The sequence below is a fragment of the Tetrao urogallus genome (genome assembly GCF_951394365.1).
Source record: "Tetrao urogallus genome assembly, chromosome: 24".
Classification (NCBI taxonomy): domain Eukaryota; kingdom Metazoa; phylum Chordata; class Aves; order Galliformes; family Phasianidae; genus Tetrao; species Tetrao urogallus.
The window spans coordinates 960,031-986,752 of record NC_136837.1 but is presented as its reverse complement, the minus strand read 5'-3'; the positions used below and the strand labels follow the sequence as shown (position 1 = coordinate 986,752).

The 26,722-nt window shown below is 49.9% G+C and overlaps 2 protein-coding genes across 2 annotated transcripts; one reads left to right on the top strand and one right to left on the bottom strand.

Annotated features, from left to right (window-relative positions):
• Positions 1-1,299: 1,299 nt before the first annotated feature.
• LOC306955139 (green-sensitive opsin) lies at positions 1,300-5,494 on the bottom strand (the record flags this gene model as incomplete). The annotated part of the gene is made up of 5 exons (XM_079546378.1): positions 1,300-1,431; positions 1,614-1,853; positions 1,979-2,144; positions 3,321-3,489; positions 5,134-5,494. The coding sequence occupies 5 exons, from the start codon at positions 5,492-5,494 to the stop codon at positions 1,300-1,302; spliced, it is 1,068 nt and encodes a 355-aa protein (XP_079402504.1).
• A 13,283-nt stretch (positions 5,495-18,777) lies between these two features.
• Positions 18,778-22,673, top strand: MLN (motilin; the record flags this gene model as incomplete). The annotated part of the gene is made up of 4 exons (XM_079546437.1): positions 18,778-18,894; positions 20,343-20,453; positions 21,858-21,966; positions 22,648-22,673. The coding sequence occupies 4 exons, from the start codon at positions 18,778-18,780 to the stop codon at positions 22,671-22,673; spliced, it is 363 nt and encodes a 120-aa protein (XP_079402563.1).
• Between the last annotated feature and the right edge of the window lie 4,049 nt (positions 22,674-26,722).

Genomic DNA, 26,722 nt, shown 5'->3' with positions numbered 1-26,722 from the left:
GACGAGGACTGAGCATCTTTATTTTTCTCCGTGCTGCTTCTGTTTATTTCCTATTTTTTTTAATCCCTACTTCTCAGCTGTAGAAGTCCTTGTGCTGACACGATGTTATTTATTTATAAAATATGTACAGGAAAGCAGTTGGGGATTGGTGCCACCCTCCAAGGCTGGCGGTGCGTGTCCAGCTGCAGCCAAGGTGAGAGACAGTTTCTGTGCCTCAGAGCTGGGAGAAGGAAAGGGCCAAGAAAGATAGAGACTTCAAAGGATGCGAGCAAATATTTACAGGTTCCAAGACAAAAATATATATATCCACAGTGTTGTCTTGGGGATACAGGGAGTCGGGCTTGAAGCAGAGCCCTCTCACAGCTCCATTTGTTATATTGATTTATAAAGACCGCGGGTATCGATTGCTGCCGGCGGTGCCGTCAGTGGGATGTGCAGCCCCGCAGGGATGGATCCTCAGGTGCTGGGATGGGGCAGCTGGGAGCACTGTGGGCACAGAGCTGTGCTGCTGGGGTTTGCGGTGGTGCTGTCTTTGTATGCTTTGTATTTTTTGGAAATGAGACTCTCCCTTGGGCACCAGGGGGAGGGGGACGCTAACAGGGGAGCAGGGGGGACAACATTCAAGTTCAGGTTTTCCCACTGCTGTTGCAGTGTGATGCGAACAAGCAGGGATCTCTGCTGGCACTTGGGGTGGGTAGGGACTATCCCCAAATGCGGAGCAGCTCCCAGGAGCTGGAGAAGGGATTTGGCTGGGTTTTGGTGCTGCAGAGATGCTATAGAGGGTGAAGAACATGGGATGGATGTGGCGCCTTGGTGGGAGAAGTATTGCTCCTCCTTGCTGCCCACCCTGCAGCTCTGCATGTGCGAGTGGGAACCCTGGGAGAGGTGTTTGCATACACAGCCTGGGCCAGAGACTCAGTTCTCCCCTCTGGACCAGCAGGTGCTACAAAGGCACTCCCCATTCTCCCCATAACAACCTGGGATTTCTCTTTCCCCCCTTCCCATGTTCTTGTGCCAGGATGGATTTAGCACAGTGTCAATGAGCAGGCTGTGCAGTGCTCAGAGGAAGGGCTGTGGGAGAGCTCAAAGGGCCATGTTTGCACCAGGGGGACAACACAGGTGGGGACAAGAGATGTAGCAGCAGCAGCACATGCACAGCTGCTTTGCCAGGCAGGAGCATGCAGGACAGCGGGGGAGGGCTGCAGCGTACAGGGGAGAGACTGAGTGGGACGTGGTTGTGGGTGTGGGGATGTCTCGGTCCCCGAGCTCGGCCGTCACCCAGTTCAAACTGTCCATGGTCTATGCAGGTGAAACTTGGCTGGAGGAGACGGAGGAGACCTCAGTCTTGCTCTGGGATACAGTGGAGGAGACATCTTCGTCACCAAAAGGGTTCTTGCCGCAGCAGATGGTGGTGATCATGCAATTACGGAACTGGGAAGATAGAAGGAGAGTGTCAGCACTCGAGGATTGTGAGGGTGTGCTGTGGGGCTGAGAACTGCCAGCGGCCCTGAGCTCTGCTGCTCCCCAGGCTGAGATGCAGCTGGTAGGGATCGAGGTGCCCATGGGCACAAGAGCCCAGGGCAGGGGAGGGGTCGTGCCCCAGCACATCTCACCTGCTTGTTCATGAGGACGTAGATGATGGGGTTGTAGAGAGAGGAGCTCTTGGAGAAGAAGGCAGGCACTGCCATCAGCGTGGCGGTGAAGTCTGCTCCCTTGTTGGTGAAGATCCAAAATGCCACTACAGCATAGGGCGTCCAGGCCAGCATGAAGCCCAGCACCATCAGGATCACCATCCGTGTCACCTCCTTCTCTGCCTTCTGGGTGGTGGCTGACTCCTGCTGCTGTGCAGCTGCCTGCAGGTGTGGAGCAGTGAGGGGCAGCCCTCCGGTTTACTCCCCCATGGCTCCACACAACCATCCCTGCTTGCTCTGCCCACCCTTTCCCCATCCACCTCTCTGCCCCCGGCTCTGGGTTTTACCTCTCGGACTTTGCAAATGAGGCGCCCATAGGAGAAGAAGATGACCACGACTGGGATGATGAAGTGGATGACAAACATGTAGATGACATAGGACTCGTTGTGGTAGTCAGGGTTGTGGGTGTAATAGTCGGGGCCACAGGAGCACTGCATCCCCTCCGGCATGTACCTGCCAGCAAGAAATGTTCAGACCATCACCAGGATCCTCCCTGAGGACAACAAAAGGTTTCTACCCTGGGACCACCTGCCCCAGGGATGAGGTTGCTCCCAGAATGGCGCACGTGGGAGCTGCTCCCTGGCTTCTTCTCTGCACCCTGCTCGTTGTCCCATGCTCCTGCCCTTGCTGGCTTTGCAGCACAGATCCCATGGCTTGAACCACGCTGACACACTGCGCTTGGGTGCGCAGCATCGTTTTGTTGTGACACTGCTTCCTCCCACAGGCAGCAGGCTATTTATTTCCTTCCTACGTGGCTGAGCACTTGCCTGCCAGGAGCCACCTGCTCGCTCCCTCTGCAGATGGAGGGATGCTGAGCAGGGATGGGAGCTGCTGGCTCACTGGGGTGAGCTCTCAGGAGCTCAATCCCTGCAGTTGTGTTGGGCTCATGTCATTGTAGCCCTGGCTTAAGGGTACACTGCAATTCAGCCAACGACCTGCCTGGCCAGGGATGCCGACCCAAGGCCGGATAGGGGCTGTCTGCCTCTGTCCCATCATAGGCCTGTGGTGGCGGGACTTTGCTGCCCCAGAGCTACCTCCTGCCCATGCCCAAGGAAGTGGAAGGGGCTCACTATGTCCTGCAGGGAGCTCTGCTGTAGGGTACTGGCTGGGGCTGGAGCTGCAGCATTAGAGTAATCACCTCCAACTTATTCCTCCCCTGTGCACTGAGTGATGCATCCTGGCAGGGGATGTGGGGGCCTGAAGGAGCCAGATGTGTGCAAGTGTGAGTGAAATTCACTGCAATGCTGGGAGAAGGATGGATGGGATGCAGGGAAAGCACAGCAGAAATAATGAGAAAAGTCCTGCGGAGCTCCCAGCAGCAATGCTGGGGCAGCAGGATGAATCAGGTTTGCTCAGAGCTGTCTTGTCCACTGGGCTGGTAACTCAAACACCCTTTAGGATCCGCATGGAGAAATGGACACTTCATAGCATGGATGGGATGAGCAGTGCCTAGAGAAGCCCTTCAGGGCAGGGCATGGGGGGCTGCTGCAGCTGGAGATTCCGAGCCCTCATGAGTCTTATGTCTGAGCTCACACTTCCCTGTCACACTCCATTGCCGTTTGAGTGAAGCCCGGGAAGTCCATAAGCACACCTCCTGTCCCACCAACGTGGTTGTGTACCCCGACTCACCTGGACCAGCCAAAGAGGGGTGGAGCAGCACAGGAGAAGGCCATGACCCAGGTGAAAGCGATGCCCATCATGGCATGGGTGGCAGAGAAGCGGAAGTTTCCCATGGGCTTGCAGACAACGATGTAACGCTCTATGGCCAAGACCACCAGGGACCAGAGGGCAACCTGGCCTGCAGGAGAGGTGGAAAGAGAGAGGGCTTGGTGATGGTGAGAGCTCCTCCAGCCTTGGTCTTCCCTTCACAGGCACAGTAAAGAGAGGAGGAGATTGGGATCAGATAACCAGCATCCTATTAGATAACTGAGAATCTATTGCAAACGTGCAGAAGGTTGGGAGCTGAGAGGAGTATCTGCTCCTCAGTGGGATGCTGGTGATGGAGGAGGGGATCACTGTGGTGTTTTAATCATTTAAAAAATCAACAGAGAAAATTCCACCTGGGTGTAAGGAAGTGTAATTTCCGGTAAAGACACCAGATGTGTCCAAACCTGTTGGTGCCTTTCGATGTGTATTTCATGAGTCTTCCACCAGTGCTGAACCGGGGGGTGGTTGTGTGGGTGGGCATGCATGCACATGTATTTATAAGGGATAATTAAACTTCAGGGGATTGGAAGCGTTTAGTCGGTGCTGTAAGCCTGCTAATGCCCCCAGCTGTGATAATCTGCTGATAACTACACCCTGTGCTAGGATTCGCTGGAGACCTGCTGCTCAGTGACTGCTTCCCATCAAGCTTTCCTCCCTGTGCTTAGGAGCCTCCTCTTTACTAGCTAGGAAAATTGGAAGTGTAAGTAATGCAGGATTTCACAACTGGAGATGGTGCAGACCCATATGGTCTCCTGCATCCAAGACAAACCACTCCCTGGTCCTTGGCTTTGATCAGGACGCCTTGCTTTGTTTTGCCTAACAGAATATCCATCTTTTGTTCAGACCAGCATCATTGCAGGAAATATCCCATTTAGGGGAAAAAAAAGTTAAGTTAAGGCTGTGAGTCTCTGCACAAAGATTTGCAGCTGTCAGATAAATTAGAAGGTGTTGTGTGGGCCTGGATGGCTGTGTGGGCCGGGGGTGCAAAGTGAATCTTTTCTGTTTTGCAGAGGGGCTTTCTGAAGGAACAAGCGGTAGCTACACTCGTGTCCCTGAGAGAACAAGGAAGCTCCCAAGACCAACTAAATCAAATGCAAGTGGGGCTGAGCTGAGCAGCTGTTGCTAAACCTGGAATCCTCCTTGCCCTCTGTGCTGCTGCTCTCCTCTTCTGGTAGGGGCTGCCTCAGCTTCTTTTTGCCCTGAGATGAGCTGTCACCACTCTCCTTGTCCTGCAGTCCTGCTCTCCACACCCATTCCCTTGTGGTCCCTTTCCCACTCTGGGATATCTCTTTCCCCTTGGAATCCTACCACATGCTTCACCTTGGAACAAGGCGGTGAAGATGCACGATGTTGACTCCAGGACATTGGCTGGTCATCCCCAGCAGGTCTTTGCTAGCTGTGCAACTTAGATCCAAGACCCCTGGATTCATGCTGGGCAGCTTGGCCAAACAACCCCAGCTTTAATTCTGCAAACCAGGACCCCTCCCATTTCCTTGCAGTGATCGTGCTATAGTGGTGAGATGGGTGCTTCTCGACATCAAGATCAAGCTTGCATGAATCTTTTCCATCTTCTAGCCACAGGGAAGAAGCACCTTGCATGAGGAGCTCTGCCCCATGCAGCCAAGGCCATCTCATCAGCCCCACGAGGTACGGGATTGGGTTTCTAAAGCCCTATAAAGAAGCAAGACCACCCTTTGCCCAGCCTCACTCCCACATCCCACTCTGCAGCCATTACCTCCCAGCGTGGCGAAGAAGCCTTCCACGGCACAGCCAACGGGACCGAAGACAAAATATCCATTCCAGGCTGTGTAGAAAGTGACGGTGAAGCCAAAGCAGGCCATGAAGAGGTCAGCCACCGCCAGGTTGACCAGGATGTAGTTGAGAGGCTGCCGGAGCTTCTTGTGTTTGAAGGTGACCAGGAGGGTGAGGAGGTTGATGGGCAGACCGGTGGAGATGAGGAAGAAGATGTAGCAACACACAAGGCGGTATTTCCAGGGCTCGGCAAGGTAATACTGGGGGTACTCAAAGGGGCTTCGCACCACCCCTGTCTTGTTGGACATAGGCACGTAAAAATTGATACCTTCTGTCCCATTCATCCTGCCAGTATTATGGCAGCTGCTTTGCTTTTAAGGGTATTTTTTTAATCAAGTGCTCTATGGTAATGAATTTTGTTTCAACCCCAATTACCGGAAAAAAAAAAAAAGGGAAAAAAAAAAAAAAAAAGGGAGGGAATCCCCAAACTAATGGTAATAAATAAATAAATAAATAAGCACCCCACCGAAAGATCCCTCCCCGAGCTCTGAAATTTAATTAATGACTAAGAACACCAGTAAATCCCAGGGGAAGGAGAGGTGGTGCGTTGGCCCCGCGCCGTGCTGAGGGCCGTTGGTGCTGCATGCCCAGGGAGGTTTTATACCTTTGGGCCTCCTCGAGGGAGGAGGGGGGAGGCCGGATTAGGGGCTAGGCTAAGTTTGTATGACAAGGGCAACGGGATTGAGAGGGGCTGATGGTTTAAGCACCCTCTAAGTAGCCAGTTGGCCCCAAAACCTGCATTAAAGCGTATTAATTGGCAATAAGTGTTTAACGTTGTTTAAGGAGTTGTGGGAAGGAAGGGAAGGGCTTGGGGAGACCTTTGGAAGAGGGGCAATGGCAGGAGGAGAGGTGGCGAGTTGGGGAGCAGGTCCTTTGGATGACTGATGGGAGAAATGGGTCTCTGCTTGAGTCCATGTTGGATCACAGCCTTTGGGGCATCCCTGGGTGGCTGAAGGACTCCATAGAAGTGTTTGGGGCCTTAGGGGTACCCAGCTCTGCTTCACTGCCCTTGGGAAAGTTGCTGGGGGGAAGAGCAGAGAGAGATTGGCCACACCGTGCTTCAGGTGCCTGGTACACTGTGAGCACGACGTGGTTTAGGTACGTGTCTCCATCACAACTGGGCTCTGCCTATGCGAGTAAGGGCGCCCTACATGCAAGCAGTGGGCAAAGACAGGAGGGGAAGCTGTGCCAGCCCAAAGGCTGCCATCTTGGTTAACAGAACATCTGGGGGGCAGTTCGGCTGTGCTGCACCCTGATTGCACTAGAGTGCAAAGTGCTGGATATCCTTTTCTTTCTTCCTCCTAGTCCTGAGGAGGTGGGGATGATCATCTCCCACCTGCACCTCCTCCCCACCCCAGGTAGCTGGGCAGCTGTCTTAATTGGATTGGCAGGGCTTGGGAAGGGTTGGCCGCAACACTAGAAGCAGCCTGGCAAGGTACTGCAGTTTGCTGGAGAAGCAGAGTATGAATGCAGTGGAGGAAGGAAAGGAAACCTTGGTGATGTCCTGAATTCCTTCCAGAGATGGTGCAGAGAGAGCAGCACCAGCTTGTAGGCGCATTGGGGTGGAAATAAACTTCTCCTGGTCTCTAAGCACTCATCTTATAGTGTGGGATTCCCATTCCAGAGCACACAGGATCATGAAACCTTCTCAGCAGGGTCAGCCGTAGCTTAGAGCACCAATGCTCCATCCTGCCCAAGCTCTTCCCCATTTCTTCCTTCTGGGTCATGGGTGCTCCTTCTCCATGAGACCTGCCTAAGGCGCCTTAGTGAAGCTCTGCCATTAATCTCTGACATCTGGTGGCGTTAATGACCCTGATCTGTTAATGCGGTAAGCTGCTAGCCTCCTTCCCACTGCTGCCCTCCACCAAGGCAACGTCGATGGAAAAAGTCAACAGTGTCTTGCTGGAGGAATGAGATCTGCAAGACTGGAATGGCTTGGAACCAGAGGGCAGGAGCAGAAGGCTGAGGGGTGTGGGTAGGATGGATGATGCCCTAATCGCTGGCCCACTGATCCATCTGCACGGGTCAGAGGAGCAGAAGTAGGACATGGCAAGAGTAAGTGGGTCACAGCAGCCTCAGGTGCCCTGAGAAAAGTGATCCCATGGGATGTCTGTGCCTCTCAGGAGCATTTCCCTGCTCATCCCATGGAACTGCCAGCCGTGAAATTCCCAGTCTGGGTCTCTTTTAGACTTTCCATGAGATCATCCCCGAGGGAAAGAGGTTTGTGTGGAGCAGTCCTGTGGCTCTACTTCTCAAAGCTTTCACCTCTTTCATGCCTTTCCTGACTCCAGTCAGGATTCTGACTCAGTTGAGCATGTTTTTGCATATAAAAAAGCACGTGCAGATGTGAATCTCAATTCCGGTGCGCCACTCCCAACTTCTATGCTAGAAGGCAACTCTTCAGATAGAAAATATCAGTGATTGTTCATCTTCAAAAGACGTGGACTTTGCTGTCTGTGCCAGGAGCACATGAAAGATCTGTTTTTTTCTCCAAAGCTTTATATAAAAACATGGTTATCTCACAGGGGAGTTCGTTTTCACCTCCCAATGTTTCTTTGTGAGACTTTCTGCCACATTTTATAGTGCCTCATATTCTTCTAAAGGGTAATATAGTTGTACGAAGGAAGCGGGTCTGAGGGAGGAGGAGGTAAAATGAAAGTCTATTTTGGATTGTGAACTGATGCTGTGGGAAAAGATCAGTAGGACTATTACTGGTATAATCGCCATCACCATCATTTATTGATTTCTTTATTTTTTAAGTTCTTTGACCAGAACAAACCTTCTTCTTTCTGCATTCCAGCTAATGCATGGTACGACTTTGGCTTCATGCTTGGCACCCAGACACCTTCCACATGCAGGATTGCCAACAGTGGGACCAAGATGAATTTCACTTGGACTTCTCTCGCTTTGGGGAGCTGAACACGGAGCAGGTAAGGAGCCACACGTGTCCTGCTGGAGGGTCTGAACGTGGCTCTGTCCCTTCTCAGCCGTCCTCGAGGACCCAGCTTTCTCCCTCACAAGCTGAGGTTGGTGTTTTGGCTGATCCCCCGAGGTCGGTGTCGATGTGGATTTAGAGCTCTCTGCAGGTCAGCGGCCAGCGCAGCAATGCTGAAGGCCTCGAATCAACTCTGCAGAAGAAAATGACACCAGAGAGGTTAGCTGGTTCCTCCAGGACGTGTCCTGAATGCAACCTCGCTTCCTTCGGTGTCCCTGTCACAGAAATGGAAAGTGATGGCTTTAATTTGGTGTCTCTTAGCAGGGAAACTTTACGGGCTGTCTCCCAGAGAGCTCTCAATTGCTTTCTGTGCCGAAATCTATGACAAAGAAAGCAACAGCAAAATCCAGGCCCTGTTTAATGCAGGAGGAGAGGCTTGTTTCTTTGTGTTTGTCCTTAAGAAAAGGAAGGGTTTTCTTCCCTCATGCAGGCTTTTCTGCTTTGCTAAGCTCTTTGAGATGAGATTCTCTTATTCATTGTTTGTCAGCACATTGCGTGAAGGAGCCCTGAGCTTCTCTGGGCTTTCATGTCCCGTGTAAAGCAAGAAATGATAATTATAATCAAATAACCGAGCTGATACGGTTGGTTCATCGGGTTTCAGTAACACAGCCATGGGGAGGGGGTGGCTGGGAGCCTTCTGCTGTCTCTGTCCTTGTGCAAGGCAGCACACTGCTCGCTGCTGCTTGGGCAAAAGCAAAGGAGCAACTTGCCCAGGGAAACATGCAATGATCTACAGAGCAAGGGGAACGTGAAAGCAACAGAAGTCAGTCCTGAGGCAAGCAGTTGGGCTTAAATTCCATTGATAAACTAATGCACAGCACTTTAAACCTTGGCCACGAGCACCAGATACAAACACTGAATACAAAATGATGCGTTTGCTTCTGTGCTTTTGGATGGTTCTGCAGTGCACTGCTCTGCATCGCTCCACTGGAGGGGCTCCTTCCTCCTCTTGGGCATTTGCCCCTGGAAGACCTCACCTCCCCATATCAGATAGCAGCCACGTGCAGCCGCTGTGCTGAGCTGCTTATGCCAGGCTGTGAGCTCCCTTACCAGGAAAGGGGTTAAAGCGAGATAAAGCCAGAGTGTTATGGAGACCATATGGAGGGGAAGAAAACCCTTTATCCTGTAATTGGATTCATTCCCAGCAGCTCCTGGTGGAGGTGAGGCTGAGTGGAGCTGACAGGACGTGATGGGTGAGGCGCTGCCAGCTGCCCCGTCCAAAGCAGGATGTGTGCACACAAACTTGGAGATCAATCCAGGAGATCAAATAGATTTAAATGTGTGGCAGAGAGAAAGAGGACAGAGATGCGTTTGCAGTGTGGTTTGGTCGGCTGCTCCTTGCCCAGCATGGGTTAACTCAGCTGTGGCTGCTTGCTGCTCCTTTGGACTGGCATGGCTGCATCCACCCAGGACAAGGACCTAGTGGTGCAGAGAGGCTCTGTGCCATGCCCTCGCTTCTTTCCTCAAAAATAAGAATGCACAGAAGCCTGTCTCTTGCGTTGCTTTCTGCACCAGGAGCTTTGTGCAGAAGGACCCCGTCTCCAGGGTTCCATGCAGGTTCCTTTCACACCCCATCTCCAGGCTCTCACCAGTACAGCTGTACAGGGAATGGATGCACCAGGGCTAGAAGACAGCTAGAAAGCAGGGAGAGCTTCATAGCAGCCACCCATACCTCATGTGTGCAGTGCTGGCAAGCGAGCGGGGCGCCATCACCTCCCCCGCTTTTCCTCCTGCTGCTGATCCAGGTAACATCCCTGCAAAAACCACAGGATTTCCTTGGAGAGATGGGAATTCCTTGGGCACTGACATTTCCTTGCCAAGGAGCTGAGCAATCCCGGTTCAATTGCAAACCTGCACTACTCAGCATGGTGCTGTCGACACCTTTAACTAAGTGCTAAACAAGGGCTGTAGCAGAGTGGGCAGGTTTTCAAGACAGCCTCACCGGCCCTGCAGCACCAGGATGGGCAGCCAGCACTGCCCAGCAAACCAAAGCAGCACCACCACTGCTCTGCATATCAGCAGCTGTGCCAGGGAGCAAGCTGCACGCTGATAAGGGTGATGGGCAATGCAAGTGAGAAGTTGCTGCCTGCTGCTGTGAGATCCTTGCCTTGCAAACTGAAAAATAAAAATCAAATCCTTGCTTGGTTTTGTTCTGTTTTATGGGCTCTTCACCACAAGCAGGAGTTAGAGAAGGGTTGCAGGGAAAGCTAGGGCTCTGCTCTTCAGGCTCTTCCAGGGGCAGACACTGAACTGCAATGTCTGAGAGGGAAAAGGAAGATTTTCCGTTTAACACCGAAGGTTTGCAGGAGTGCAGCTCCACCACCTTTGTTCTGCAGCACTTTTCCACGGCTTTGAGAAGGGCTGAGCAGTCAGAAAAATGGGGCTTAGGCAAACAGGAATAATCTTTTATTTTTTAATTTGTAAACCCCATTCGAAGTTGAACTCTGTTATTCCTCGGGGCCTTATTGTGGATGCTTGCAGCCCTCTGCAGCGATGCTTTATACACGCTGTTTTGTTTTGTCATAACTGGGTCATTTTTTATTTTTTTTTCCATTTCCAGTGCACAGCCCTTGGTTCTCTCTGCAGAAACTTGGAGACTGCCGTGAGAGGGCCAGATGGGAGTAATCTTCTGGGGAAAAAGCATGGAGGAAATGTGTGCAGATGGCTTACTTGCTGCTTTTGGAGGAGCCGTTCCTGGTGCTCTGTGGGGCCACCTCTGTGCTCCATCAGCTCTATGGATCCGTGGGCAGCCAGGTGGGTGCTCCCAGAAAAGACACTTTAGGTCTTCTGAGGAGAAGCCCTCACACAGCTGCCTTGGCCACCAGCAGAGCCCTATTCCCTGCCTTATGCCCTACTTTGGGGCTCTTATTTCTCTTGGCTGCAATTGAAGGCTGGGCACCTCGCACTGGAATTCATTTTTGTCCTCTTCTTGCTTTAAAGCCTTCTAGAGATTTGCTCCAGTCCAAATGTGTCCCTTCCCTCCCTTTGCCCTTCATCCCATAATTGGATTCATCGCTCCCATCCAGCCCAGCCCAGCTCTCCCCATCCCTTTACATAACAGTGCTGGCTCTGGGCTGTGCCTGGCTGAGCTAAGCCTGGTGCTGTGCTTGGCCTCAGGCCATCAAAACCAGAGGAGGGTTTGCACCAATTCCTGTTGCAGGCTGAATCCTGTGCTAGTAAAGCGGCTCTTTTCTTTTACAGTTCCTATTCCCTTCCCATTCATTGCCTCATTTTCCTTCCCACATGCAATCTGTGGTCTCGTGCTGTGGCACATCCCAGTGCTCCCACCAGGACCCAGGGCACGTGCTCAAGAAAGGAGGTGAATGCAGCAGCCCTGCACAGCTGAGCAATGTAATGGCAAGATCACCTGGAAAAAATGATTAATTTCCCACTCCTTTCATTAATATTTATTCTCCTTAATTCTCAATCTTTACTGTTCAGCTTTCTAAAGCTTTTGTGGTTGAGAGGCTTTCACTGAGGTTGCTATTCATCACCTAAGCAAAAGATGCACAGATTAAGCAGGCGGTTCGTCAAATCTGAGTCCTGTGCTGGAACCATCACCTACCCCTGCAGATCATTCTGCTTCTGCCTGACTTTTGCAGGGGGTGTTCCCATGGCCTGCAGTGTTTTGCTAGGCTCTGGGTTTCTCCCAGTGTGCTCAGTGTGCACATTATCTTGCCATGTGCAGCCTTTTTCACCCTGAAGACATCTGACCCTGTTTCCTTGCTGCCTTGCAGAATGAATTGCTGTCGTGAACGTCTGAAAGGAGATAAAGCAGCAGCAAACTCTTCTCCCCTGTTGCAGATAAACCACTATTAACGGCCAAGGGTTTCTGGAATGAAAAGGGTGACTCTCCATTGAAAGCAGCGATAAATCCTGGCCATCCAGCATAATCCAGTCCACCGTATCAGGAAATCTCATGGGAGCCGGCAGCACTGAGAGCAGCAAGGTCTTTTCATGCTACAGTTCTCCCGTGGATGGATAATCTCCATGGCCCAAAACTGCAAATGCTGGAGGTTGGATCCTGAATGCTGTTACCTTTGCTTTTACTCCCCTTCCCTCCTCAGCAAAACCACTGCTGCCTTCTGCAGGAAGACAGGGTGTACCTGCAAACTTTGCCTGCAAAGGGGATCACAGGGCTGCATTCTGTATCCTGCGTGAGCAAGAAAATCATACATCATCTTCCTGCTGATCTGGCAGTGCAAGCAGCCCTGCAAAGCAGCGATTTAATGCACTTCTCAGTGCTTGAGCTTTTCGTCTTGCTATGCTTAACCTGATATATTGTTATTTGATGCAGAACAGTAGGGGCAGGTACAAAGAGGTAGCATGAAAATAAAAGGTCAGCGGGTGCCTGGTGCATGTAAAGGCTAAATTGGTCTTTCATCAAATCTAATAAATATTCCTTGCGAGTGGGGTGGGAAACTCCTTTCCTGAAATGCTGAACGGCTTCCCTTCCTCCAGAGCCTCAGGGCTGCTGGATGAATCCAGGATGGGGCTGCTCGGCGCAAGGACTGCAGAGACAGCCAAGGGAAGAGGCAGGCTCAGCCCCCACTGCGCATGAGGCTGCATTTTCCAATGTTCCTAAAAATATTCCTGAGCCTTTAAGTGCAAAACTGGTGGTTTGGATTTGGAAACCCAAATTGGAAACAGATGAGCTGCATCCCATCTTGTTTTCTCACCTCCTCTCTTTGCTCTCTTCACTTGTTTCAGATTGGGGAGAGGAAGGCAAAGGAATGACCAAAAATGAAGAAAAACAAAACAAGGAATCATTTCCCCCCCCCCTCTTTTTTTTTCCCTGTGTGAGAGGCTATGATGTTTTTATAAGCATAGAAATCTGGGTGTGCTTTATTTCTTTTTCTTAAATGAAATGTAATGATCAGGAAATGGGGTACTTCGGCCCCTGATTCTCCTCTACATCTCGTGGAGAAGTGAAATCCATCAGGCTGTGTCCAGAAGCATTTCATGTTATAACCTTTGCAGGTCTGGAGAAGTGGAGGCAGCAGGCAGAGCTTCTAGATGCCTCCACTTCTGGGATGTCCATTCCTGATCAGCACAGGCTTGGTTTGAGAGAGGCTTTGCAGCACAGATGTGCCAGGCTCCAAACGATGGATGGAGGCCCTCAGGGTTGTCTGTGTGCCCAGAGGAACTCAGCAAGGCGCAGGGATGTAAGCCAGGGCCACCCATGGCTCTGCTGTGGTGGTGCTGCTCCATCTGGAGATGCTGGTATTGAGCTTTGTGCTTGCAGGTACACGAGTTTGTCACCTCTGGGAGGTGGTGTTGGGATGCTCCTCGTCTGCCACACATCCAAAGCCTCCACTTCCTCCCCCATATCTGCACCTGGCAGCACAAGGAACCTCTGGCCATAGGAACCAGGCAGCAGAGTGAGAGGAGAGAGGAGCAACACGAGACAAATTCCCCATTAATTCAAGAGATTATTATTAGCTGCTAGAACCAGGAGGGTGAGTTGTTCTGGGGCATCAGCAGGAGTTAAATCCTTGCTATTGATTCTCTCCCTGCATTACCATGAATTAGGCCACCGAGGAGAAATGGAAGTGGACGTGAAGCAAAAGTGGGGACAGGAGGGGAATGTTTGCATGCTTAAAATATTTATGCTGCAAATTAACATGTGTTTTAAGCCTGTGATCCTTCAGACATTTATCCAGCATGAATATTTTGAAAACTGCATTAAAATTTGCCACTGGTGCTTTATTCATTAGGAGTATTCAGCAGCCACAGACAGCAGTGCCTGCTAAATCTGTAATGCATCCATGCAGAGACAGCAGCTGGAGGATGTTGCCTGGGCTGTGAGAAAGCTTTCTGCTCCTACTTCCAAAGCGGGGAGCCTGGAATGAGTTCCTTACCCACATCGACTTCAGTCGTGACTGCAGATGTCACATTCAGCAGCACATGAGCCTGGTTTTTGACCCAAGCAAAAATTATCTGATGGGAGTGGGGTGAGACCAGCGCTCCCATGGGGAAAGGAGAGTTAGGGACTGGGGGAGGCAGACCCACGCAATCCTGCTGTGGGTCTGGTGGAACTGTGGGAGCAAACCAGGCTCTGCCGAGCACGAAGGTAAGATGTTCCTTCTTGTATATGCCAGCCCCATGCACAGAGGTTCTATAGTGGGGAACAGGGGGCAGCTCATTCCATAGCAGCTATCAGGGCTATTGCTATGGCTTGATATCCAACATTACGGCCTTCACTGGGGGGCACCAAAATCCCTGCCCAGGTGCAGGGCAGAGCAGAATATTTCAGCTGCTCACACTCTTCCTGCTCTGTGCCCGCTGCTGTTGCCTGGGACTGGAGCTCAGTGCTGGCTCCTAGAGCTGCTTTTCATGCAGCCTCCTTGCCAAAAAAACCCCGAGCACACTGCGACTTGGAGGGAAAAGTGCAGGACATGGAGACAAATGCTCGCTGCTGCTGGCACAGGGAACTCACTTTCCCCGGATTCCTTGACATTGCTACTGATACATGGCTTTACAGACTTCGCTGCCACTGCCCGGTTCCTGTTAAATTACTCCCAATTATGGCAGACGTTTAACTTCACAGAACTGAGAGCAACTCCATTTTGCACATCCGTTTTTTGTGAAGCTTCTCACCTCTGCTGCAATATTGCTTCATAAAACCGGGAGAACTTCCAGGAGCCTGAAGACTGCAAGTCGTTAATGGGGCTGCAGCAGGACAGACTTCTCCCGTTACGATGCTGGGGGTCAGAATTCCAGCTGTGACTTTTATTTTCATGTATCCTCATTCTGCGTCTGCAATGATGTGCCAAGCCTGTCCTTATGGGCAAATGTAAAGGGAAAATGTGGAGGGTGGGAGTCAGGCCCTTATTTTCAGTTCTGTTTCCTTTCTCTTTTGAGCACGCTTGCATAATGAAGAGGCAAACCTGGCCGACAGCACCCAGCTAATTCAGATATGATTAATTCCCATTTTCTCTTTTTATTTTAAAGGTTGCTCTCTCCGATGAAGTGGAGAGCTTCATCACAGATGGATGGGAAAGCTGCCAGCCAGACACATTTTTGAGGTAAAAGGGGAAAAGACATGGGAAAGTTTAGTGCTTTGCAGAAGTGACCTTTCCTGGTGATTTGTCACTTCCCAACACCATCTGCTGACTCGTCAGCTGCATCCATCATGACTTTATAGAGATACTGAAAAAAGTCAATTAAAACAGGGACTGGTGTCAAATGGGCATTGCACAAAATCTGTAGCAAAGGTGGGTAAGGAACAAACCGAGTCAACAACTCTTGGTCATCCCCTTTTCATCAGCACACATAGCCACGGTCCCAGGGAGAAAAACTATGCTCACCACTCCAGAAGTTTTATCTCCAAGCCTGCTTTGCTGCGATAAGCTGCAATAAATGCACGGGGATCTTAGCGACTGCCATGTGTCTTAAGGAAGAATTTGGCCCAAATTGAGCAGTATTGATTGCAGTGGCAGCAGTGAGGCCATTGCGAGGCCCAGCGCTTGGTGTGTGTGTACACATCATATCAACCAGCTGCAACCGAAATGGGTGAGAAAAGACATTTTAGAGGCCTGGGCCATAGCTCTTTTCCTCTTGTCTCCAGCAAATGTTGCTCACAGCTCAAGCATCCACGCAGAGCACCGCTGTGCTCCCCTGCCACATGGAGCTGTTTGATGCAGGAGGCTTTCATTGCTTCCCCAGCTCATTTTTTCCTCTTGCATCTCCCCCACTTGAGGCTGCTGGCTCTTGGGATTCCTCGTGCAGAGCCGCCGATTTGCGAGCAGCACCTGGACCTGATCCCAAATCCTCCAGCATCAGCATCTGCCTGATGGTTTTGTGGGACCAAAGGCAACCCTATGAGATCTTAGACAAATCTCTGTGCCTCATCTGTACCGAGAGAGGTGCTGGTGGACAGTTGTGTCCCTGAGGGGTGTTGTTGTGTTCAGGACTGTGAGATGCTGTTATTAAGGGAACGGGCCACAGGAGGACTCAGAATGGACAGATAAATCCCTCATACTGCCTTGGCATCTCCCCACTGTTCCACTCATTTTATAAAGCTTTTGGTATAGCTTTAGCATGGATAGCTTTCTTTATTATATTAATATTTAGATCCTGCAAGGGTGGGTATTCACTGCCTTTAATCAGTGCTTTTGCAATGCAAGGGGTCAGGCATCATTCTGCCTTGTGCTGATTTTAGTGGCTTTGTTGTTACCATGATTTGTTAACATTACAGGACAAAGACAATTAAGAATGACATCACTGGACTGCTGACATACCCACACAACAAAAGCTTTATCCTGGGGGGCTCACAATCTAAACAGACAAGTTAGGAGAGGGGAAGTTATCCAGCTTATAGATGGGGAAACAGAGGCAGAGTGTGATCTGCTCTCAGGGCCCTTTGTGGCTGTGGGCCATACAGAGAATAGCTGCCACCAAAAGACAGCAGCCTGGGGAGGCAGGGATGGGGATCACCCTGGAAACTAGAAACTCTTAAAAGCCTGATGCAGATAAAGGTGCTGCCCATCTGGTGCACCCGTTTCCATGCATGCCAGGCAGCTGCTCCGTAGTGCTGGGGAGTGTGGGCACTGTGCAGGCATGTGATTGTGTGTGGGTATATAAGGGCAGGATCCCAGCCCGTGTGACACGGAACAAGAAGAGGTCTGAGCCGGGCAGCGCTCTCCAGGTGGGTGTTTGTGTCTGTGCTCCATTTCCAGGCTCAGCGGGGTGAGCTGTGTGCTCTCACATAGGTGCTGGTGTTGGTGTTGGCTTCAGCAGCTGCTGCTGAACATGAGAGAGCTCTGACAAGGAGAGGAAATGAAATCAATGTTTAAGCAAGGGGAAAGGTGCCTTGTGCTCTTCTCCCACAGTGGGAGCATTGATTCCATCAACTCCTGCTCACTGTGAGCACCCATCAGGCACGGTGAGACCTGGGTGCCCTCTGCACTTGGGAAGCTGCTTTGAACAGTTCGAACTGAAGTCACAGAGTTCCTACAGACAGCAACAGTTCGAATTTTTGGAAGGCATTGCATCAGCTGAGCTCCATCTTGTCGCTGTTCTCACACCAGAACCAGGCGGATGTTCACCATCCTGCCTCCAAATAGGCATTTCACCCCAAGTTATGCAGCCATAAGGAGAGCTGGGCACTGGTTCACCCAGCCTCATGTGACAGCAGCACTTTGTTGTGCTGATTCTGAACTTGAGACCCTTCTGCTTTGTGCTTTCTCTTTGTAGCAGTGAAGCAAATTCACAAACAACAAGGTACGTATCTGCCTGGAGAGGCACTGAGCCGATGATCTCAGGTCTGGAAGACATGTCCTGCTTACAAACTAAGGAAGGGACATGCATAAAAGATATTTTTTTGACTAGAGTAATGTGCGGGGGTGTTTCTCTGGGGGAAGAGTGAGAATCAATTCGCAGAGGGCTAGTCAATAAGAGATGAAGGAGGTGACTGAGTTTATCTCTTTGTATATGGCAGTATTTTATTACAATCTTGGAATAAATGAAGCCACACAAGAGATTGATGACACTGAGATAACACCGTGTTATCAGCACATATGCATATCAACATGTTGTATTACAAGGGGGAGAGCCTGAGAAAATCCCCTTTTGATCACTGCAGCAACTCCTGGTTTGACAGCTGGGATGTTGCAGGCAGGGAGGAGCTGCCCTTGCCTGGTTGCTGCATCCAAACCCGCTCCCATCACCCTCCCTGGCCTGGCACGCAGCAATGGATGGGACTGGGAAGTGAGGCAGAGGGGAATACTTATTAACTTCCACTGCCTTCAGTTAAATACTAGCTGATATTTATGTGAAATCTAATTTAGGGGTCAAATTTGACCTAACGATGTCTTTTTAATGGTGTCCAAACAGAGAGGTTTTTGAAACTAATTAAGGATCAGGTTCCAATCAGGTAGAGTGGTTAAGCTGCGGGACCAGACTTCATTAAATGCATCCAGAGAGAATATTTTAATATTTAAAGAGAGCATTTAATGTTTATATAAGTTCTCTTCCCATCTGAAGTCACTGTTAAATCACTTCAGAAGGTAGCTTTTAAAGCCCTTTATACTTGTCTTTTATGGAGCAAGGCTGGCAAACGCCCTTCGCAGCTCTCTTGGACCCAATGAGGCTTATTAAAAGATTGAGCCCATCAATGCAGGTTTTCAGGGGTGAGAGATACGAAAACAAAATTTAACAACGCAGCTGTAGTACGTTCTTTCTCTCCTGCAGCATCACTCTCTGCCTTGCTGTCAGAGGGATTGACGGGAGTGTTTTGCTCTGGATGTATGCAGGTCTTAAACCACTACAGCTGGAGGGCTAAAGCTTGCAGAACAGAGGAGTCTTTAACAGTACAGAAGGGCTGGGCTTTCAGTCTCTGGAGATATTGCTCAAGAACAAATCTGTTTACAAGAAACGGTTTGAGAGAGAATTGTCAGTCAAGATGCTTCTATTCTCAGCTCAGGAGCATCTGGAAGAGTAAATATACCTTTAGTTAGCCGGTGGCTAAATTAGATTGCAACTGATGAAAAGCCAAAGGGATTTCTCATTAAATGGCCCCCTCTATTATTACCCTGGCATCCTCCTTCCCGTGTTGTGCAGACTCTCGCAATGGTTTCGAAGAAGGCGGCGGCTGCTTTGCTCCTGGTGTACGTGATGTCAGTGCTGGCAGAACAGGCTGAAGGCTTTGTGCCCTTCTTCACCCAGAGCGACATCCAGAAAATGCAGGTAATCCATGAGACAGGCACTGGAGAATGACACAGAGGTTTCTTCCTGCTCAGCTCTGCCACGTGTACCTTGCCACTGCCATTCCCACCATCTCCCCTTCTGCTGGAACAGGAGATGAGACTTCGGCAGTCCCTAGCTCGTTCCAAAGCTGAGGGCTATGGGAGATGGCAGAGACAATTTGTAAGGTGTGAGAGTAGAAAGGAAAATCCGGGACTCCTTTACATAAGAAATAGAAAACCTGTGTAGGATATCATCTGCTGGTAGCAGGTCTCGTTTTTCTTTCTTCTGTGCTAGTGGCTGTAATTTCTGTAAAGGAGCTGCAGCCTCCCATCACCACGTTGATGGGTCTTTTTGTTGTAACAAATAATTAACCATCCTCCAGATGGTTGTCACCTCTGGGATGTGCAGAGAGAATGTTTTCCTTTTGATGTGAAACTAATACTGTTGAAAGCTATCAGGCTGGCAGCCTCAGAGACTGCATCTTCTCCTTAAACACAGCCAAAGGGAGCTTCCCCCGCACTCTGCAATCCATTGATACAGGGCTGAAATCTTTTTTCCAATACCTATTTGCTTGCTGGATAGTGATTTCTTCTTGTGGGAAGCGCAGACATCCTTCAGCCTCCTTCAAGGAGAGGACACGGACCCACGCACAGTCCCCAGATGGTTCATACATCGTTACCCTTTTAGCTATGCGTCTGCTGGTGATTGAGGGGCTTCCAGAGGTACGTGGGTGAAATCAGCCTTAGCTTTCTGAGCACACGTTTGAAACAAAGCGAGAGCACAGCAAGCAGTCATGGCACTGAGCACAGACAGTGATGCATTTTTCGTGTCCTGTCGTGTTGGTCTTATCCCAAAGCAACTTTATTTTGTTCTGTTTGGGTTAGGAAGAAAGAGAGGGTCCTGAAGCAAAGCTTAGCCCCATAAATGTGATAGGATGACTTTGCAGACTTCTAAGAAAGGCTGGCAATATGTAATGTATCCACAGAACTCTCCATCTGCAATGAGGGGGTGCAGGCTTTCATTAAACTTTGTGCCACTGTGGCAGAAGAGAACCAGAAGTGGGCCAGCGGAATAGCTCTGTAAGATCAGTAAATCTCTTCCTGCTGGCAGCGTTGTCCTGCACAGATCAAAGCAGTCATCCAGTACTGTCATGTTTGCTACAGATCACTGCCTGCAATCCTGTAACTCACTCTTACTCTGAGCACTGCAGCCCTTCCTGCATATCAGAATTACGATCCCCAAGGCTGTGATGACCACAGCTGATGGGTCTGTTCCCAGACACCCACCCAGGGAACCATGCTGCTCCAGGCAGCAGTTAGACCACCAGCTGCTTGGGTTTTGTGTCCTGTTCAAGGCACACGGCATCACTGGGATGCCATAGAGCGTGCTTGGTGCTCCCACGATGCTGTGTATCACTGCCTTGTTTGCTCTCTGCTGTGGGGTTGCAGGAAAAGGAGAGGAACAAAGGGCAGAAGAAATCCCTGACCTCTCTGCAGCAGCTGGAAGAGGAAGGCTTCTCTGAGCAATCTGCAGATATCGAAGGAATGAAGACTATCCAGGTACGTTGAACCGTGTGGCTCTAAGGATCCTTTGAGGACATGCAGTGGGGACAAACAGCCCAAGAGATGTCCTGTGGGTCCTGGCTGCAATGAGCACTTGGAGGTGCCGCATGAGAAGACAGTGGGTGGTGTTATGGAGCTCACAGTCATGGAAAGCAATATCACCCATTTCCTACCAGTTCTGCCAGGCAACCCAGCAAGATTTCATCAAAGAAGAACTTTACCTCCATACCATAAATTATCTTAGACACTGAGCAGCCTGGACACCCCTCAGACCCACCTAGCCTCTACCTTCGCACAGGAAGATGGAAACAACATGAGGTCTTTCTTTGCCATTCAGGGAATGCCAGCCAACTGCAAGGCAGTAATTTGTAGCTCAGCAGGTCTGATTTTAACTTGTCACTCTTTCAGGCAGCTCTGCATCAGCTGTCTGGTGTCGCTCACCTCCTATCTCACAGCCCTCTGCACTGGCAGGATCTTACTTATAAACTGGGGCTCATACAGCTGCACCCCCCAAAGGCTGTATACAGAGCAGAAAATTGCCAATTTTAGGGATTTAAGTGCCAGTCTAAGCCCTCAAAGGCATGCTTACTTGGTTAGCTAAGTCTGAAAATTGTGCTTTTCCACTTGAATGCAGGAAGCTCTTTGTCCGGTCAGTGCAGCCGTTCCTGTGGTCAGCACAACTGGCCTCTGCCAACAAAAGGAGTGTGAAGGTCCAGCCCAAACCACAGGACAGGTAGAGAGGCCACGGAATTCGGCCAACATGCAGGTCAATGTGCAACTGCTCTCCCAAACGTGGTGCACCAGCAGTCAATAATAGGATTTAAACAGCAAGGATTCACAGCTCAAAGCATTAAATAACTGGCACTTCCCAGTATCCAGCGCTCATGCAGCCACGAGCCCTCCTGTGCCTCCAGCCATGACTGGAACAACTCTATTTACTGTGGGTACATCTGAGCCAGGGCTCACAGCTGGTCAGGCTGCAGGCAGGGAGATGTCTCATCCTACACCTTTTCTTATGCAGGATGCTTCACCAGCATCAGTAAAGCTGATGTTTTGAAGGGTCAAAGTGTGAGATAGTGGAGGATTATAAGGTGTAGAAATGATTTTTCTTCTTTACAGTCTCTGTTGCCAGTAGTGCCTTTATCTGTATTTCTGAGTCAGACTAGAAATGATCCAATACACGAAAACTCTGGCACTTTGAACAGAACACAATTGCATCAGCAGTAGATGGGGCTGAGTCCAAAACACTGTTTTTTTTTCCCTGATAAAATGATCATCCTATTCCTCTCACACCAACCCCAAACCCTCAGCTGACGTGAGCAAAGTGGGGTTGAAGCACCCTGACATGCCTGCCCATGTTCTGCTCTGCTCCTCCTTCTGATGCTCTTCTTTCCTCTGCAGCTAGCTGTTCCTGTCAGAGCTGGGATGCGGCTCATACTGAGGCAGCTGGAAAAATACCAAGGTGTCCTGGAGAAACTGCTCACAGAGGTGTTACAGGACACCCCAAACGGTACTGGCAGGGGGTTGATTTCTGCCTTGGGAATTCTGCCTTTCTCTCCTCTCACCAGCTCATCATCATGGAGATATTTATATTCCTTAGAAGGGCTTTTGTGTCATGTTTGCTCACTTTACAGAGTCCTCAGATACCCCACTCTCTCTCATGCACACACTTCCCTTCTGGGAAGGTTATATGCTCTCTTAGAGAGCTGTCTGTGTCCTAGAGCTGATGTTGGCTGTTGGCAGCATTGCAACAATTTCCAGCAGCGCTGCTTCCTACCTCCCCACTCCTCCTTCTCAAAAGTCCTCAGTCTTTAGGATGCAATTTCCAGCTGAGCTTATAAGGAAACCTGCACAGGTGAGGCACCTCAGCACCTGCAGCTGTCTATGAGCACCTTGATCCCTACACAGGGGCTTATCATGAGTGAATTAGCTGCAACTAAAGGTGTTGAGTGCTAACAACTCCAGCCCTGGAATCTGCTCCTAGCATATGGGAATTGCAAAAAGAAAAATCCAGGGGCATGATGGATGCAGCTATTCCAGATTTGGAGGGTAATGGGAGCGTTCTTACCTGTGTTCTCTCCGGACCTTGGTCTGATCTGGGCTTAAACGCCCCAACAAGAAGGTCTTTTCATCTCTGTGGGAGCTGCTGTTCTGCTTTGTGCTGATTTCAGTTTGCCTCCTTGCTCTTTAGGTGAGGAGCTGAGGAGGAGGAAATGATATATAAAGCATAATGACAAATTTTAAGGACACTTGTTCTTTCCTCTCTTCTCTTTCAGCTGACTGATACCAGCAGCGTCAGAAGAGAAAACGATGCAGCTTGCTGAAACTAAAAGGCTCCACTTATGTACACGAAATCTGTAAAAGAGATTAACAACAAAATCTGAGGTGAGATAATAAAATGCGCAGTGTAATTAAACGAAGGATTTGTGCCTTTTTTTCAGCCAGATGGCAAGCAGCAAGTGTGGGAAAGATAAGAAGGAGGGTTTCCAGTTCTAGAGAAATCATCGTCCTTCTGACGAGTGCAAAGCATGCTGAAGAGCCTGAGTAATTAACCTTTGCAAACTAATAGGTTTTAGGCCTCCCTTTTGGCAAGGAGAGAAACTGAGGCACGGTTACAGGGCTACCAAGGCATACTGGTGCCAGGTTAGGACTGGGAGTGCTGGGAGCCTGGTGGGAGTCCTTACCCAGCTCTGCTCACAGGAGGTCACCCCCACACAGCCAGCAGAAAGCAGCTGTGCTCTTCCTACCTGCAGTCTTAACCCCGTCTTGCTCATCCAGCCTACATGAATCTGAGCAACATCACCAGGAACGCTCATAGCCATGATGTGATCGAGACACAGTGTGAAGCAACACGGAGCTCCAACATGATTTCTGGCTCTCACACAAATCTAGATGTGACATCGTAATTCCACTTGAACATATTGCTCTCCATTTAACATACCTTTGGCTTATTTTAGAGGTGCTTCTCTATACTGGCAGCAGGAAATCTAACATATGTAAAGTAAGGACTGATGAGATCAATGGCATGTACTTGAATATATCCAATTTCAATCCAATTTTATCCTCCTGATCTAACACAAATTCTGTTCTTACTGCGGCTCGTTTGAATAGCTGTGTTTGTGCTAGAACAACACAGACACACTTCTACTTCCTCAGTGTGCTCTCTGCTGCAAGCCATCCCTTGGAGAAATGAAATTTCTCAATGTATAATGCAACATCCAGCACAGAATGGATTCCAGTTTTAATATTTGATTCGAAGGCATACTCCTATTGCACAGATAGATCAGCTCAGTGTAACTGGAAGTTTGCAGGGATTACTGCTGAGGCAGGTGGAGCTATGAAATCACTGTAAAAGAGTCAGAGCGGGTGGAAAATAATACATTCCATTAGGGTAAAAATGAAAGCAACTGCACGTCCTGCTGGGCTAGGAGCTCAGCCAGTGCAAATCAATCTGTGGTAGACTGATACCCAAGGGAGGTCTGGCAGGGAAAGTGCAGGCAGAGTTGTACCATGCTTACCTTGTCCAGCAAGATCAGAGAGCAAGCTGTTGGCTTCCAAGGGGCACTTAGTATTTCTGAAAGACCCAGATCCTTACCCCAGGCTTAATGTTGCCTTGCCATAGGAAAACAAGAAGAGTTTCCACCTGCAGTGCAAACTGCAGAAGCTTCACTACAGGGCAGAGCCTTCTCTACTGCATCCCATTTTGCCCTTCGCTTTCACTGAAGAGGATTCTTGGCTGACCTGTGGCATCGAGGAAGGAATACTGCCTAGTGACAGTAAATAGGAAAGTAAACATGAGCCTTTGGGATTTGCTTCTTGGCCCATTTCCCACAAGAATGATGTTACAGGACGCTTCTATAAGCAGATCCATTAACGTGACTTTACTGAGATGTCTGCCTTTGCTCCCTCACTCCGACCCAGACAAGTCACTCCTGGACTGCAGCAGCACTGTCTGCTTTCAACTCAGTCCTTGGTTGTGTGCTCTTCCCAGCTGGCCCAGCTCTAAATGAACTGTGGGATGCATGGCTGGTTGTGACAGCAACCATATGAAGCCCCTTTCTGGAACAGTAACTGAACAGCCCAAATATGCACCAAGTACAAAGGAACCTTCAGCTTTTGGAAGAAAACCCTCTCCAAGCTCAGACGTTCGAGTAAAGGGAATGAAGCAGATATTCACCCAATCATCTCATCTCAGGCATGACTGCTGCAGTCAGGGCAACTTCTTTGGTTAACAAGCAGAAAGGGCTCTGAGTTACAGGATGCATGTGTACACCCAGTGCTCTAGCAGGCTGCTTTGGTGCAGCTTGTTCAGCAGTACTGAAGTCCATGGCTGCAAGTAGGTGAGGAAGATCTTGCTTGCTCCAAAAACAGAGAAATGGTTTCATGGTAGAATGAGCTACTGAACAACTGAGGGAGAGAGGCAAGAAAGGAGGAGGAGGAGGAAGAAAACAGATAGAAAAGAATGAAAGTGGCACCAACTTTCTAACCTAATAAGAGGCTCAGCAGGCTGAGGATACGACATATGATCAAGGGATAAGAATTGGTGTTCTTGGGTCACACCTGTGCAGCGGCTGTGAGTGACAGGGTGTTAAATCAGCACAGTCGGCTCTCAAGAAAGATTTGACACTTCCCCCAGTGACATATGCAGGACTGTCGGCCAAATGCCAGGGGGTAAGCAATGGGGGTGGGATGGTAGTTTCTCTAGCAGCCCTCCGTCAGGGATGGGAAGGTGCATCTGCTGCCATGCTTTTTGGAGGATGCAGCATGCTCCCCTCTTCAGGCACCTTGTGCAGAGCTATTTCTACCCCTCTGCTTATACCAGTCCTGCCTTAGTACTTTAGGAAGGAGAAGCAGGCGGCACTGCACGCCTGCTCTTCCCATATGACAGCTGAGTCACTGCCAGCAGGCCTAAGGCAGCTTCCGGGCTAGCAGAAAAGGTGGAGGCTGTCCCCTCTTTGCTGTCCCATCTTCCCACAGCCATCTCAGGGTATTTACAGCCAAGATATTCCAGCCGTGGGCTGGAAACTGGCTTTCCACAGCCAAGGATCTCTGAGCATCACAGCCCATCTGTGGCATCGGCAGGGCTGTGCTCGCCTGGCAGCCTTTGCTGCTGCCCAGGGCTGCGTGGATGATGCCCCTTCTTCTGCACAAAGCAGAAGCTCTGCCATCGGCTTCAACATCAGCACTGTTGGCAAGCTAATGGGAGCAAAAAGATGCTTTTCCATGGGGCTACTGGGCTCTGTCATCTCTGAGAGGCTTTCTGCTTTCTTCTCCATGATAATCAGATACCTTCAGGGTAGTGATGCTCCCTAAGCTTGTCTTGCTAGGGAGGAAGTGAGAGAGGCAGTAGATTTCTCTCCACAATCTGTTCCAGCTGCCAATCTCCCTCCTGTAAAGGAATCACAGCTTTTCTGCAGTCCTCCAGCCCTCAAATCCCACTCCCATGTTCATCGCAATAAAGGTCATGCAATGGTGCTGCTGGGACAAACTCTGTTTTGGTGCAGCTTCCCTGACCTCCACAAGCAAAAGAAGTTAAAAAGAATCCTTTTTATTTATCCATTCCTTTTTCTTTCTTTCTTTTTTCCCTTTTCGTTGTTACTCATTTTCTCCTAAGCAAGAAGAGCCGAGGCAGAGCTTCTCCAAACTGTCTGAAAGCCGCGAGTTTACAGAAACTTCTACTAAGAGCACATTTTATGTCTGTATTTACATTCAACACCACCCCAAACTATTAGCTGTCCGTTGTGCCTCCCAGACAGCAAGCAGGGCAGGCTCAGCTTCGCACGTTCACACCTCCATCGGAGCTGAGCATGCCTGGCCTCTCCACAGCGTACATTTGTTGTTGCTAACCAGATTAACAAATCTCAGTATCTGGTTGCTCAGGAAGAGCGAGGCTAGCCCTGTCTGCTGCCCTGAATGAAAAGGCCGTGACAGCAAAGCAAGCATGAAAAGAAGGAAAGGTGGAACGAAGCCTGGGTGATTTGCCTTGCGTTGAAGGCAATCAGTCCCTAAGGATGCTGCTGCTCTGGGGGACCAGGCAGAGCTCTGGCACAGCCCCACGGGTCGGCATCATCCGTCCATCACGGAGATGGCGATGCGCGGGCAGCCTGCATGCATCCATCACCACTTTCTCAATTATCTTTAATTAAAGTCTGATACTAAGCCATAGTATTCCAGCCGCTTTCATTACTTTCTTTACAGGTGGGAGAAGAGGGGGGAAAAAAGCAATTACTGTACATCACGGCCGTGCCAAAATAAATTTTCTAGTT